The sequence below is a fragment of the Amia ocellicauda genome, chromosome 19 (genome assembly GCF_036373705.1).
Source record: "Amia ocellicauda isolate fAmiCal2 chromosome 19, fAmiCal2.hap1, whole genome shotgun sequence".
NCBI lineage: Eukaryota > Metazoa > Chordata > Actinopteri > Amiiformes > Amiidae > Amia > Amia ocellicauda.
The window spans coordinates 16,699,456-16,714,061 of record NC_089868.1 but is presented as its reverse complement, the minus strand read 5'-3'; the positions used below and the strand labels follow the sequence as shown (position 1 = coordinate 16,714,061).

At 38.6% G+C, this 14,606-nt stretch overlaps 1 protein-coding gene across 1 annotated transcript in view; it reads left to right on the top strand.

The window, feature by feature from the left end:
* Positions 1-14,606, top strand: part of tesk2 (testis associated actin remodelling kinase 2) — a 31,875-nt gene that overhangs the window by 13,200 nt on the left and 4,069 nt on the right. Inside the window, exons 3-10 of the mRNA XM_066692456.1 lie at positions 237-358; positions 4,353-4,401; positions 10,562-10,708; positions 10,835-10,917; positions 12,743-12,827; positions 13,211-13,294; positions 13,485-13,571; positions 13,659-13,791. Coding sequence (XP_066548553.1) covers positions 237-358; positions 4,353-4,401; positions 10,562-10,708; positions 10,835-10,917; positions 12,743-12,827; positions 13,211-13,294; positions 13,485-13,571; positions 13,659-13,791 — 790 coding nt within the window. The remainder of the gene's footprint in view (positions 1-236; positions 359-4,352; positions 4,402-10,561; positions 10,709-10,834; positions 10,918-12,742; positions 12,828-13,210; positions 13,295-13,484; positions 13,572-13,658; positions 13,792-14,606) is intronic.

Here is a 14,606-nt window from a genome sequence, read left to right as displayed (position 1 = left end):
CTGGAAATACTATCTGACACAGCTTGCAGAAATCATGGAAGGAAAACTGGTTAAAAATAAATAAAAAATAAATGCATCTGTAAAGATAGGTTAAATCTCATCATAACCCCAGATTTAGTTATTTTCCTGTTTAATTGTGGTAAGTTTCACTGTGGTTTGTATTGGACTGATGGTAATAGAAGCACTGTTATTTTATAGTTGAGACATAACAGGACTCTTCGGTCTCTCTCTTCTAGGTCCGACACCGAACCTCAGATCAGGTGATGGCTCTTAAGATGAACACGTTGAGCAGCAACCGAGCAAACATGCTGAGGGAGGTGCAGCTCATGAACCGGCTCTCGCACCCAAACATCCTCAGGTACCAGTGCCTCTGCAGGAGCAAGAGCCCGTGCAATAAACACCAATACCTGTCCTCCAAATGCTCAGCACAGCACTCACTCATGACATGTTTGCTACTTGTCAGAAAATAAATCCCATGTGTGTGAAACAGGAACGCAGTGTTTTTGTTTAGCTTTGTTTTAACTCGTTCCATCTGATTTCAGTGTCTATAACTGAACTCCTCTTCTGCCAGTTTAATGTTGGATCGCTTTAAAACTGCATCTAAAGGTTGTCATCTTATGTGCCCTTTCTTGTAAGACTGATCCGTGTGATAATGCCTTGTATTAGTTTATTTGCATCTTCTGTTCAGCTTTGGTGAATAGAAATTACATGCAACAGCATTTTTAGAATGTACCAATAACAATTTTATTAAATAGTTAAGTTATTATAGTTATATTATTTATTAAAACTTGATTTGTTCAAATTGTTTAAATTTCACTACAAATAATAAGCAGTACTAGTCATTGGTAAGTTGTTAAGGATGGCTAAATGTGTTATGTATAGGGGCAAAGGTCATGTAAAGTGGTTGCGTATTGAGAAAAAGCTGATGCACATAGTTCTGACATGAGAACGGAACGGCTTTAGAACCATCACTGATGTACCAATCAACCAATTGTCACTGTATCTTAAATGAGTTCAAACTGGAATTACTGACAACATTGACATTGTAATGTTTACACTTGTAAATGTTTTTCCGTTTGGGTTACATTGTTTTCTTGACATGTCTTCTACAATTGGACCAAACTGAACCTTAACCCTCATTATTTATGTGCTTTACAGATAATTAAAAAAAGAAAAAAGGAGTAATGTACTTCATAGTCAAGACTGTCCCATTTCTATATGTTCTTGAGTTTTTCTCCAGCAGTCTCTGCTCCTGCCTTGATTTATCTCTGTGGAACAGCCTGTTTATTGATGGTCTACTATTTGATTTCTATTTTCAAAATGCCTTGATGTTGTAACAGGAAGTTTCTATAGTGTTTAAATAAGCTTGTGTTTTAATGCAGTGAGCAATTTTGTTTTATTAGAGAATAAAACCCAGTACCTAGTCTTAAAAATCTAAGAAATTAAGATTGTTTTTCAACTTCTAGGCTGTTTTGTTCACCTTCAACATATTTAAGTAAGAAAGTAAGTCTACAACATTGGTGTAAATTGGTTAATGATGTAATTGCTGACAAATTGGATTGTTTTTTCCAGTGTTACATCAAAGCACTTTTTTGTTTTCAACATGTAACTCAATATCTGTTTTTCTTGGGTCGTTTGCCTTTTGCACACCAAGAGTTGAATAATGTTTTCCTCTCCACTCTGTAGCAAGAGGATCAGAGCTTGCTGACCTCTTTGTCCATTCCATTTAGATAAATCAGGTCAGGGGACCATTAACAATGGATGGGTTGAAACCAACTCCTGAGGTTGGATTTTATTGTTTGTGTTTCACTAACTTGATGATGAATCTCTTGAGTTTCACTTTCACTGTTTATGCTATCAGAACAGTTTGTTTTGCCTCTTTGCAGCATTGTTCAATAACATTTTCTATTCATCAGATATTTTAGGCCAGGGAGGAATTTACGGTAAACAAGTGCCTGTATCAGTTTAGTTGTAATCTTTAGACCGCATTTCAAGAGAACCTGTTTTCAAGGGAAACATTTATATTTTCTTATAGACTGTGGTAACTTTGCTTTATTTATACTGAGCTACATGTTCTGTAAATAATGACATCACCTGCTAAAGTTAAAGTTCTTACTTCTTGTGTCTAGAAGTATTTTTAAGTGTTTTGTCAGTTGTTTACTTGAATTGTATTTTTTAGTTACAATTTCTGCAGTCAAAAAGAACATCTAACAAAATTTAACTATTCTCCAATGTACGTATCTGAAAATGACTTTTGTTACGGCATTTTGTGCTCGTCAGCAAGGCTACGCATGTCCAAACATTCCCTGGCAGTGTGGTGTGTCAGGACAGTTAGAAAAGAGCATGCAGTCTTTAATGATTCATGATTAGTGGAAGTGGAATGGAATGGCTTGAGGCAAGAGGTCAGGGTGACGTCTTCAACACTAGAAACTAATAAAGGAAATGTTCCTTATTTCCAAACATGAGTTTAATACTTTAGTAGAAAAAATGCACAAATGTCAAATTGAAAATAGGACTCGAACACCCCAGGGCAAGTTAGTATAAATTACATGCGGTTTTAGTTCCTAGGTAGATTCAGTATTTGCTTTGGAAAACTTGCACTGGGGAAGAGCTGTAGCAAATGCAAGATGTATCCGGCTCATCCTCTCTGTGTCCTTCTTGCTTAGTTGTGGTGAAAAAAGAATTGCTGGATGTGGATGTGCACCAGATGTTTAAGAGCTCCTATCAGGGACTGCATTCTTACATGTGTGTGTAACGCGTGACTGTCTGAAATAGAAGCCTAATGTACAGCCGTAACAATTATAGGATTTATATCTTAAATCCTTTTCGCCTGTAAACAATGCAAATGCTTATTGTTGAAGTTCTTTGTGTTGTCCAGTTTTAATATTTTGATAACCAATAAACTCAGTGTGTTTGCGTTACCTGCAGCTGATTAAGTTAATGACCGCCTGTGACACCCTCTCTCTCAGTCCTCAGTTTGTGATCAAGAACACCATTGTTTTCTCAATTTAATGCAAGAGCCAAAGTCTGCTTTAGTCTAGTATTTTCCATCCGGTGTTGCTGCTCAATATAAATTCACAGCTCTGTTGTATGAGATTGTATAAAGCAAGCAAGGCGTTTGTGCTGCTTTTCCTTGGCTAGGTAAGAGTAGAGCAGTGTATTCATAATACAAATAGACCATTGTTAAAGGCACATTTATGGGGGATAAATGTGGGGCCCTTGTGCTCACTGTGAGTGAACAGATTTCTTGTTTGGGTTTTGCAGTAAACTGAAGCTGCAAGATTTTTGTTGCATAAATGTACTGCCAAGTTACACAGTCTGGGTGCTGCCTTGTATTTCTAAATAAAACATGATATTTATGGGGTACCCAGAACTGCAATTGCCTAAAATGGCATGCTGTATTTGTATATGTAGATGCAAGGAACATGCACTTATGCTCAGATGCCAAGGAGCAGGGTGCTAAACTGTGTAGGGTCCTGAGCTTTATGCCTGCGTTATTGATAATCTGAATTGTGTTTTAGTGGAATAATTAAAAACTAATGTACCAGATTACCTGATGAGGGTTTGCCCAAATAAGGGAATGTTATGGCCCTACATGCCCCTGTTCTGTGTTCTGTGTCGTATTAAAAGGCAATATCTGGTCAGTGTGGTGTGCCAAAAAAAAAGAAAAAGTGTTCTCTGTCCTCGCAGCCCTGGACACAGGCTCCATCCATAAATCTTGAGCAGAGTGTTGTGTACCAGAGAGTCAGTGTATGTACTGCTGTAAAGCCTGAGTTATGGACCCTATTAAAGCACCACTATAAAACTGTCTATGTAAATATGGATTGGGCAATGGTAATAAATGGTCTGTGGAACAATCGTCTACTATTTAAGCGTTTCTTCACAATTTAAATATTGTTTTCTCGGATCATGAATAATCTCTGATTGAATTATGCCTTTGCTGTCATAGGTTTAATCATTTATATTAAATCATTATATAAAAAGGTAATCTCAGTCCACAGGGTTTGTTTTTAATCAATCTCAGCTCTTGCAAGTGTTTTCCTTTGTCTAAGCTCTTCTAGTGAAGGTTATTTAAGATAATTTGGCTTTATTCTAGAGACTGTAGCAGTTTCTGTCTTCTGCTGAAATTTGACCTTGGAAACCTTGAGCTGATTTTCCAGCACAGGGGTGATAATATTTTATGTATTAACTTATTTATGGTCTTAAGTTTGAATGGCTGATGACCATTATGGTATTCACTTAGACTCAAGAGTACATTTTTAGGCTTACTGTGCTATTTATACACGTGCGTTTTTATTTTATTTGCACAGCTTAATTGATCATGTGCTAACTTGGATGTCTGCTTTTTCCAGGTTTATGGGGGTCTGTGTACAAGAAGGCCAACTCCATGCACTGACTGAGGTAAGATAATCAAGCCCAACAGACCTGTCACACGTCAGTGGCCGAGGCATATGGCAGAGATGCTTTCCAAATTTCAAATATTAATTTATTTGAAGGTGCTGAGGCATAACTTGCTGACCTGGATGCTTTATAGCTTTGAGTCTGAAACATAACCCGTTTTTTAGAGCGCAGCTGAAGAACTGAATATTTGTTCTGCAGTAGCCTATACATTTTTGTATCTGAAGGTGGTTGATAACAGAATGTCAAGTTATTTTCTGAAACAGTGAATGTAGGTGTCAAATGTTGCTTGGCATGAGGAACAACATAGTTCTTAATCTTTATTTTTTCTGTTCTTTTATACATTTCAATAAGGATGAATTTACTTTGTGTGTAATATGTCTTTGGAACTCTTTGTAATCTAGGTTACAGCTAGCTAATTGACAGCTGTGGTAATGAAAGTGAACGTCTCGGATCGATATTTAATTGAACGACGGGGGGTGCACTTCCATTTGTTTGCTCTTTTGCCGTGTCGCTCTAGCCTAGCTAGAGGTTATGTTGTCGGCTAAAAATAAATCTGTGCCTGGCATGCAAAACTGTAGGAGTGTGTTTTTCAATTAAGCCTGGTGTCTCTGTAAGCAATGCTGTGGATAGATTACAGCTTTTAGGACTGGACTTTGCAGTAGACGGTTGCATTTTTTCTTTAATGGTAAAAAATGTTGCAAGATAACCTCCTCCAGAGTCTCTGACCATGAACAGTGTTCTCATACAAAAGGGAGACTTTTGAGAGCTAATTAGCTTTTATATTAATTGAGGTATAAGAACATTTCTAGAGACTAATTATGCCTGAATTATCTTTAATCCGTAATAAAGAAGTTGCGTAGTTAAGGGCTTGTGAGTATCACTGTAACAAGAGATTCTGATCCGCTGGCTTCACTGCTGAGGGGCTGAAGTCCCAGTACCTCTCCAGGTTGCTGACGACTGTTGAATGAAAGTCCCTTTCCATCACAGTGTTTCACAGTCTCTAAGATGTGATTTTCCAGCTGTCCTGCAGGGCCCGGATCTAAACTGATAAAGTATGAAGTGTACAGTGCTCAGGTGTCCTGTCCGCCCTGCCTTTTGCATCATACTTAGTGTACAGTGCTGAGTATTCTGACTTGATATAATTTCACTTTTAGTCATTCATATTTGATGCAGCGACCACTAAAGAAACTCTCTCATAGTCAACAACTGATACAGTGCTGTTTGTGAGTACAGTTAGCCAAAACCACATTTCCTTTTATGGTTTTAAAATAGGGGGAGAGCTGCTGTAATGTAACTTCAGAGTATCCAATTATTTCTCCCTTTTAATGTCCCAGTTTGAAAAGCCTACTTGTTATTCACATCAACTTTCCACCAGGGCTGCAGTTACCCCGCTCTGGAAATTTCTCAATGAGTTTCTAATGACAACCAGAGGGTGGACACAACTCCTACGGTCATTGCGCAGTACTGCAGGGGATGCTGTCGTCTGTTATGAGACCTTCAGTGAACTTATGATATGCTTCTGGCAATCAATTTACCTGGTTTTATTTTTGGTTTGTTTTATGAGGGAAGTATATTTTTGTCTGAAGGCCTGTTCTTAATTTGTGTTGTACAGTTACACTTGTAGCAGACTTTAGGGCCTCTTGTCCCGATGAGGACTGATTAGGTGTGCCAGGATCATTGCTGGCACCTAGCCCGTGCTCTGGCCCGTGGAAAAGACGTCACATTTTTAAAATAGCTGTACAATTGAACAATGCAGTGCACCTGTTAATACTACTGGGATATATTCTTAAAGGGTAATAATGACCAAAAATAGTGTTAAATTGATTGTCATAACAATAGGGAAATAAAATGCACATCTTATGACAAAAGTCAAGATGTAGGAACTTGTGTACAGTACTTTCCACAAGCTATTTTGATTGTGAAATTTTGAGTCAGATGTTTTATTTTTTTAACAACACATTTATATTGGGTAACATTAGATTGTGCATGACATATGAGGAGGTGTTATGATATGAAGTCCCTTAATGCAGAATTTCCTATCAAGTCCAGTTCTTCCAATGCTGAGGATGGCGAGAATTTGCTTCAGCCTGGAGAACTCGATTCTTTGCACATACATTAGGTCTGTGAAAAAGGCTATATGGCAAACAGTCTGTCCATTCATGTAATATTAATTAAGGGACCGGATTTGTCAATTGTCCCCTGTTGCTGTGACAGTGATACATCCTCAGATATTCGTGTGAATGTGTTCATGATAAGGGGTTAATGGCTTTATCGTGTTTGCCTGATGTTAGATCGTGTTTTTCCAACAAGTAACTGGGTGTGACGAGGATTGCTGTTAATTTTTTTTCAGGGAGGTGTTTTCTCTAAAGCTCTTGGTAGGAGGGTTTCCTGAAGGGGGGGCGGTGGGGGAGTTCAAAATAACCAATTTCAGGCTTATCTTTGCATGGCTTGAATGCTAAACTTGTTTTGGTTTCATATCAGCTTGACTGTTTTTTTCTAACTAGGTAACTTAAATGAGAAGGCAAATTTAATTATACTACAGGTCCCAATGCATTGCAGACAAGTACCTGTTGCTGTGAATTTCATGTGTTTATCAGTTCCTCAAATGAAGATGCAAATTGCCTCTGCTGTAAGATGAGCAGTAATTGAGAATGTGATGCATCTTTTTAGATTGTATGCAAGTTCAGAGAATATATGAACATGTGTTGGTTTACTTCCTGATTTAGGATCTAACATGGAGTGTTCAGTGCACTTCCAGCAAATTACCGTGTGTGTTTTATGCTTCACTGAAGGTTTGGGTGTACATGCCTGTAGGTCTGCTCATGTGGGGTGGTAACCTACTCATTTACTATGATTCGTGCACTTGTTAGATAATGTGTAGATGCTGGACATGTTAGAACACCACCAAGCAACAGTGTTATCAAGCAAATTCCCTTTCATTTTGTTTTCCAGAGGAATAACTGTTGTTTAGTCAAAACAAGACAGTCATAGATTTATAAATACCGTACATTGTCATTTTCAGACCATTTTTTTAATTGACAAAAAATGTAAAAACACGCACACCCAGCTATTTTGTAAATTGACTCTCAGATGCCATAGGCTTCCATTAAGGAATGGAAAAAGATCACAGTACTTTTTTTTTTTCTTGTTGACTTGATTGTAAAGACCTCCTACTCTATAATTGCAGGAACATTTATTTTTAGTTCTAAGCATAAACAGTTCCTATTTTAATGAAATATTGTGTGGTTGTTTTCCAAACTACAGATTTACTGGGAAGACCTTTTGTGTGAGTTTTCAGTTCTAGTCTAGATTCTAGTTTATTATTTTTTTTTTTAAGATTTTCACGAACTTATTAAAACCAAAGAAAAAACATTTCAAGCTAAAATGTGTGTTGTGTCTGGTGCACCCTGAGCAGGGCAGAGAGAGGGTCGCCCCCTCAGGGCCCTGACGGGGGAGAGGGGAGGACGGGACAGGGCGCTGGCTGTAACACGGGCTGCCTTTTCCTGGAATTCCCTTCAAACGGAAAGAATAAAAATAAGCAGCTGGTGGGGGGTACTTTGCCATTAACAATAACCCTACAAGAGCTTTATTTTTATTCCTGTATTTCAGTGAAGGTCAAATGGTTATAGTTATTTGTCTTTTACTTTTTTCAATGTAACAATTCCTTTATCATTTTTATTCAGGTGTCTGTACTTAGAGATAATATACTTAGGAAGTGACCACACTCCTGTTTCAGCCAGTCAAATAGGTCTCCAACAGTGAAAGCCTTCATTCTTCTCTCTGGGCAGTAATTTTCCTTTATTCAGCACAGCACCCATTGAAGTGTGTGTATTATTCCCCACTCAACTATAAGAAGTCTTAGTACAGTTATAATCCATGGATAATCCAGGGGGTTATCCTGTTAATTAAAATATTTGGTTGGGAGTGAATCTCCAACAAAAGCAAAAACATCCATCTGAATATATAACAATTCCTGACACTCCAGAGCTTGTGTTAAAATCTATAGTGAACTTTGTAGGAACATTGTGCCATGGCTGGGTTTTTTCCTTTAACCATCTGTGGCTTTTATAATGGTGGCCCTTTATATGAAGACTTTAACCAGATATTTCATGGATTACATGATAGTAGACTATCTGCATTGACTGTAAAGTAAGTGTGGCATTTCCCTGAAATTATTATAGTCTAGTTTATAGCTCTGTACAGTTCTGCTTGTATGGGCTCTTGTCCTTGCTGCACTGCATTGTCAGTGTAATTGGCTGAGTGTAACTAAAGGTAGATGCAGTTAGAGTATTCTAGGAGAGATTGTACTAATTCACTAAAGGATTAACTATATAAAGAGCTGGTACGTCCAAACCGGTTGTTTTTGTATGCTCAGCTTTGCAACAGTTTACAGGATGGCTTTTCCTTAACCCCTTGTTGCATGTTTATTCCTAGCAACCATCAGTTTTTGTCTTTGGGGTATTAAATAGACATCCCTTTACTTATCAGAGAAGCGTGTTCATGGAGGTAATGGATTTTCTCTAAGCTTTTTTTTTAATTAACCAAGAAGCTCTTGTAGACAACAGATGCAGGGAAATGTAGAAGAATTTCTTACGAAGATGTTTTAATCTCCTCAGTGTCTGGGAATGTGTGCTGCATTGTAGCCTCTATTGGTGCAAGGAAAAGAAGACAGATGGGATAAAAGACTTAAGCTAAAGAGGATAGTACTGGTACTGTCACTGCTGACTACAATTGTATTTGACACAATGCAGTAGTTCAGCAATATCAGGCGGATGTGACTTGATTTTGCATAGACTTCCCTTTACATTTGTTTGTAAATCTCCTGCACTGTCATTATTTTGTCAGAAAGAAGGGACAGAATAGTTGCCTCATTGGTATGAAGTGGCAAAAGCAATTGCCAAATTCAGTGTAAAAAAAATCTTAATACCACATTATCCTTCAAACTTGCATCTTTTACTTCTCTCTGGCCATCGGCAGGAAAGAGGGTAGGTTAGTCATGTATTTATGTCTTCAGATCATGGCCTGTTGGGTGGGGGGGGGGATAAACTAAATAAAAGCAGAACTACCTCATCAGCAGTCCTTTCTAGATACATTAAAAATACAACCTTCAAAATGCAGTGCTTTGCAAAATTCACAAGGGAAATGCATGATTTCCTTCGATTTTATTTCAAAACAGTAACTGCGACATGTGCCCCTTGATTTGCATTCCTGTTTTTACATATAGAATGTAGGTAGTAGTCATTGCCCGTTATATTAAAATCATCTAATTTATAAATGTATAATGCATTGTTCACAATAACATAATTTAGTTTTTCTTCTCGGTATTGTGTGTGAACTGACAGTAATGCATGTTGTTCTCTCCTTTAATTTGGTTCGATTTGCAGGATTTCCAAGTTGGGTTCTACTTTGCATAATCAAATAAAATCATGGAATTCCTGTAGCAAAGACTCGAATACAGTGTGGTTAGACCAGCGTGACTTATTAGGCCCATGTTTTAACCACAGCCTTCTATTAAAATCCGAAATGGTTAAAACAAGTTGTGGAGAGTCTCATTTCATTCCTTTAGCAACAGAGAGTGAATCCAAACAAACAATCATGTGTTTTTCCTGGAAAAGTACTTCAGTCCTTCATCCACTGACCGGATTGACCTAAATCGATTTTAACCTGTTCCAATAAAACTGACAGTTTTGCATCTAGGAGCTACAAATTATTCTAGCATATAATTTTGTTGTCACAATGATTAGATTTATTTAAGCTTTTCAACATATTTTCCATTACATTTTCTAGTGGTGTATGTGTATGTAATAAACGGATGTATGCTTTGCTGCATTGGATGCCTGTGGAAGTCAGGGTTCTGTCATAGGTTTTAATTGTCCTGTGCAAGAAAACACGTCTCAGTACCGAAAGAATGATTCATACTGCACTTACTCATTTTCATAGATACACGAGCTAAAATGAAACTTACAACAGCTGGGACGGTGGCCTGCATTTTTAGTTGGCTTTTAGGATAATTGTAAGATTACAAAACGGTATAATCTGTGGACAAACTTTGCATAAGTGGTTATTTATTTTTTTCTTACTGTTTGCATAAAATAAGCTCTTTTCTACAATGTGCCTATCTACTGTAGCTTTTTGCTGATATGAATGTTTAATCCTCCAGTACATCAATGGTGGGAACCTGGAACAGTTGCTAGACAGCAACAAGCACCTGAGCTGGACAGCGCGAGTCAAGCTGGCCTCGGAGATCGCAATGGGCCTGAGTTACCTACACTCCAAGGGCATCTTCCACCGAGACCTGACCTCCAAGGTGAGTGCAACGAGAAGAGCGCTTTGTGTCCTCAACACGAAAGGCCACACAGGGTGTACCTTTTTAAACAAATACCTTTTTTGTTTTTAATATATAAACTGATCGGTTACATTGGTTTCTCCATAGAACTGCTTGATCAAGTCTGAAGAAAACTGTTACACCGCCATTGTGGGAGACTTTGGTCTCGCAGAGAAGATCCCTGATCATGGGTGAGTGAGTTCAGCGTTAATGGGAAATTTAGGACAAGAAATTAGGAGAATGCATGTTAAACTGCTTTATTATATTCTACCCCATTAGTTTAATGTAGCTGCAAAACAGGTTTAAAACTTTGACCTTTTTGGTGAAAATAGTGGCTTAATTAGCTACAATCTACCCACATGTCTATTAAAACCTCATAAACATAGTTGGAGGTCCCACACGTTTCTCTCATGGGGTTTAATTTCAGTCCTATGCACCATGATATGAAAAATATCTGCAAAAATGCTCAGCTACTAGCAAGTGCAAGATATGAGCATAAGAGTTTTTACAGACAAAAGAGGAAGGGAGATTAAACCATTTAACTATTTTTTTTAGCTTTTTTTAGTCATAGCATCTCTTTAGGGATGAGTTGGATCAAAATGTGGTTTTGGCTCCCATAATATGAGCATGACATGAGACTAATGAAAGAGAATGCAATGTAGCACAATGATCAAACCACAGTAACAGCGGATTGACGGATTTGATATGCTGTCGAGCATAAAACACAACACAGGCATTTTCTTTTATTCTTTTTATTCCCCATTACATTTTGAATTATTCTGTAATGAAGCTCACATGTTGTAAGGTGCATTAGTGCGAAGGGAATTGGAACAGTGTATATTTGCATTCTTTAAATATTTGCATTGCGTATTTGTCTGTGTATGAACTTAACCAAATACTAAGAGTAGGAACTAACTAAATTGTACTGTTTTATAACGCATGAAAGACAATCGCACAGGAACTGGCCTAATTTGGGAGACTCGCTCTATCCATTTCGCCATTAGTTAATGCCTGCTTTTGTGTCGTGTCAGCTCCTGTAACTTGATTGATGTTGCGTTCCTCTGGCAGTGTTCCTCCTCCCCAGGCTGTCTGTGTTTGCATGGCCTCCTAGAATGCAAGGGCATAAACTGGTTCCATGATATTAAGTAATTAGAGGAATTGCAGGCAGAGACCGCTTGAAATTACCATTCTTCTGGAAATGGTTGTACTCAGTTGTGCTAATAGAAGCTAATAGTGCTTTCTGTCCTAAAAATAAAAATTGTTTATTTTGCCATGGAATAGATGGGTAATGAGTATCTGATTTACATTTAAATGTCCATTTTCAAGTATGTTAATTGAATAAAGGCCACCCGTCTCTCGCTGCATGCATACTGGTGGGAGCTGATGGGAGTGAAGAAGCTGCCAGGCCAGAGTACTGTTACACTGGGATTATAAATATCTAACCCGACTCTTACAGAGTCTATTTACAGTAAAACTTTTATGTTCTGAAAAAAATCAACTCAAGTCTGACATGAGGACATGCTGAAATAAATCTGCTGTTTTGTTTATATATCTGTGTGTGTGTATATGTATATGTGTGTATGTATATATATATATATATATTGTGTGATGCATTCATGTTCAATTTGTTTTCATCAGGACTAATCAGATAGAAAAAATAAATGGACTGGTGCCAAAACACTGGGTCACCTGCGCAGGGTAGAATATAGTGTTCAAAGTAAATGTGGAGTGAGGAAATACTTCACCAACCTCTCCCATGGCTTCTGTAGGCTTGGGCTTAATCCAAAGTGTTCCCACATTCTTGTCCTTTTCTAGTGCTTTTCATTCTTAGGGTTTCATGAGAGTGCGGAGGAAACTGCTATTCAGATTGCGGCAACATTACTATGCTGCTGCTAACAGGCTCCCTTAGAACTGGGGTCCTGATCAAGGACATCAGGAGTTAATTTAAAGTGGCGACAAGTGCATATCGTGGAGTTTTGTAAATGCGGATTCGTGTCCCTTGTATTCTACTGGCAGTGCTGAGGGGGAGAAACTAGCCGTTGTGGGGTCTCCATTCTGGATGGCACCCGAGGTCCTTCGAGACGAGCCGTACAATGAGAAGGTGAGCACTCCTGTTATTGCCATTAGCCCCCTGGTTTATATGTGGTTATACTATGTGGTGCCTTCCAGTCTTTGTCAATGCTGATTGCTTATGATTAATCTTTATTAATCTTAGTTGTGGCTTGTGACTATGATACATTTTCACAAGGAATGATTTCACACATACAGGCTATCATCGGTCATTTTCACTGGAGGGTTGCCCTCTCCCCCGTTCCCCTTAGGCTTTAGTCCATAGCTGGATGCAATGTTTGAAACTTGAAATCATGAATCATCTTTTGCCACTTCTTCCTGTCACAAGAACTTTGCTCCTCTGTGTCACGACCACACTCCATAGCCTTAACGAAGCGTGAAGTTGTTGCTAATGGAATCTCTGACAATTTCCAGGCTGATGTCTTCTCCTACGGCATTGTCCTGTGTGAGATAATCGCTCGGATACAGGCTGACCCTGATTACCTGCCACGTACAGAGGTGTGTATCCTCTGTTTGTAAAGATGAACATCATGAAATCAGGAAAGTAGGAGCTGCCACTGGGAAAGTGCTCCAAAGCCTTGCAGTTATCAATTACCTGTCATATGCACTTGCACAGGGTCCAGCTTTTCACATTCCATCCGGTAAAGTACTGTCCATACTGACCACGCTTTCCTTTTTTTCCTGGCAGAACTTCGGTCTAGATTATCATGCATTTCAACACATGGTGGGAGACTGTCCACCTGATTTTCTGCAGCTGGCCTTCAATTGCTGCAATGTGAGTATCGCCCCCGGGCCGACTGACCATTCCCGTCTGATCCATCCCTTGTTTTCAGAGTCTCTGACCTGTGCGTTTATCTTCCAGATGGACCCCAAGCTCCGTCCATCCTTCCCTGAAATCGTCAAAATCCTGGAAGAGATTGTGAGCCGAGTGAAGGCCGAAGAGACGGAGCGGGAAAGACTCCACCTTAGTGCAGAGAGCATCGACAGAAAGAAAGGTACTACAACAAGGATCAAAACAATTGAAAGGGTTAAATGTTTTATACAATTAAAAGCTTTGCACGCATTGCACTACAAGATGTGTATTAATTGTGTAACTGTAAACAAGCTCATGTTAAAATGGGTATGTTTTACAAGTTCCCAGTACAGAAGAAAATGTTCAGGTCTCTTGTCTGTAACTTTAAAAATTTAAGCCGTGAAAGAAGTAATGTTGAGTCAGGCTACATCCCTGGTGATGAATCTGTGCCACCTCTCAATATACATGACATTTGAAATAGGTTATGTATTGGGACCAGAATGTGCTTTCCCTTCCTCATTAGTGTTAGTGCATTGGTTTTATTATAAAGCGTGTCTGCTTGCAGGTTCGAGTTGCTCGTCTTGCTTACAGCACTGTAAATAATACATGAACAGTTTTGCTACAATGTGCCAGAAGTCTGAGAAGCGGAGGTGATTGCCTTCTAAACTGCCATCCAGATGAGAAACCTACAAGTGCCTATTAATACACGCGAAGATTGCTTTGCATTAATGTAATAGTTTTGACCGAGGAAAAGGTCAGACTTACGCAGTGTGGTGCTTTATATATTGGATACCGTGTCAGTCAAAATTCACCCGTTTTAAAATGTCATGCCTTTGTTCCTGCGTACTCGAACATGAGCAACTTGTCTGCTTTGCGTAGTAGATTGACCAATGGTGTTCGTTGCAAAATGTTCTTGCAAAATACATTTTTATGCAACTACGGTAGTAGTTTTATTTAACTGTTATTTCACGACATCCACTTTCAAATCTTAGTGTACAAAATAAAAGTGTACCTAAG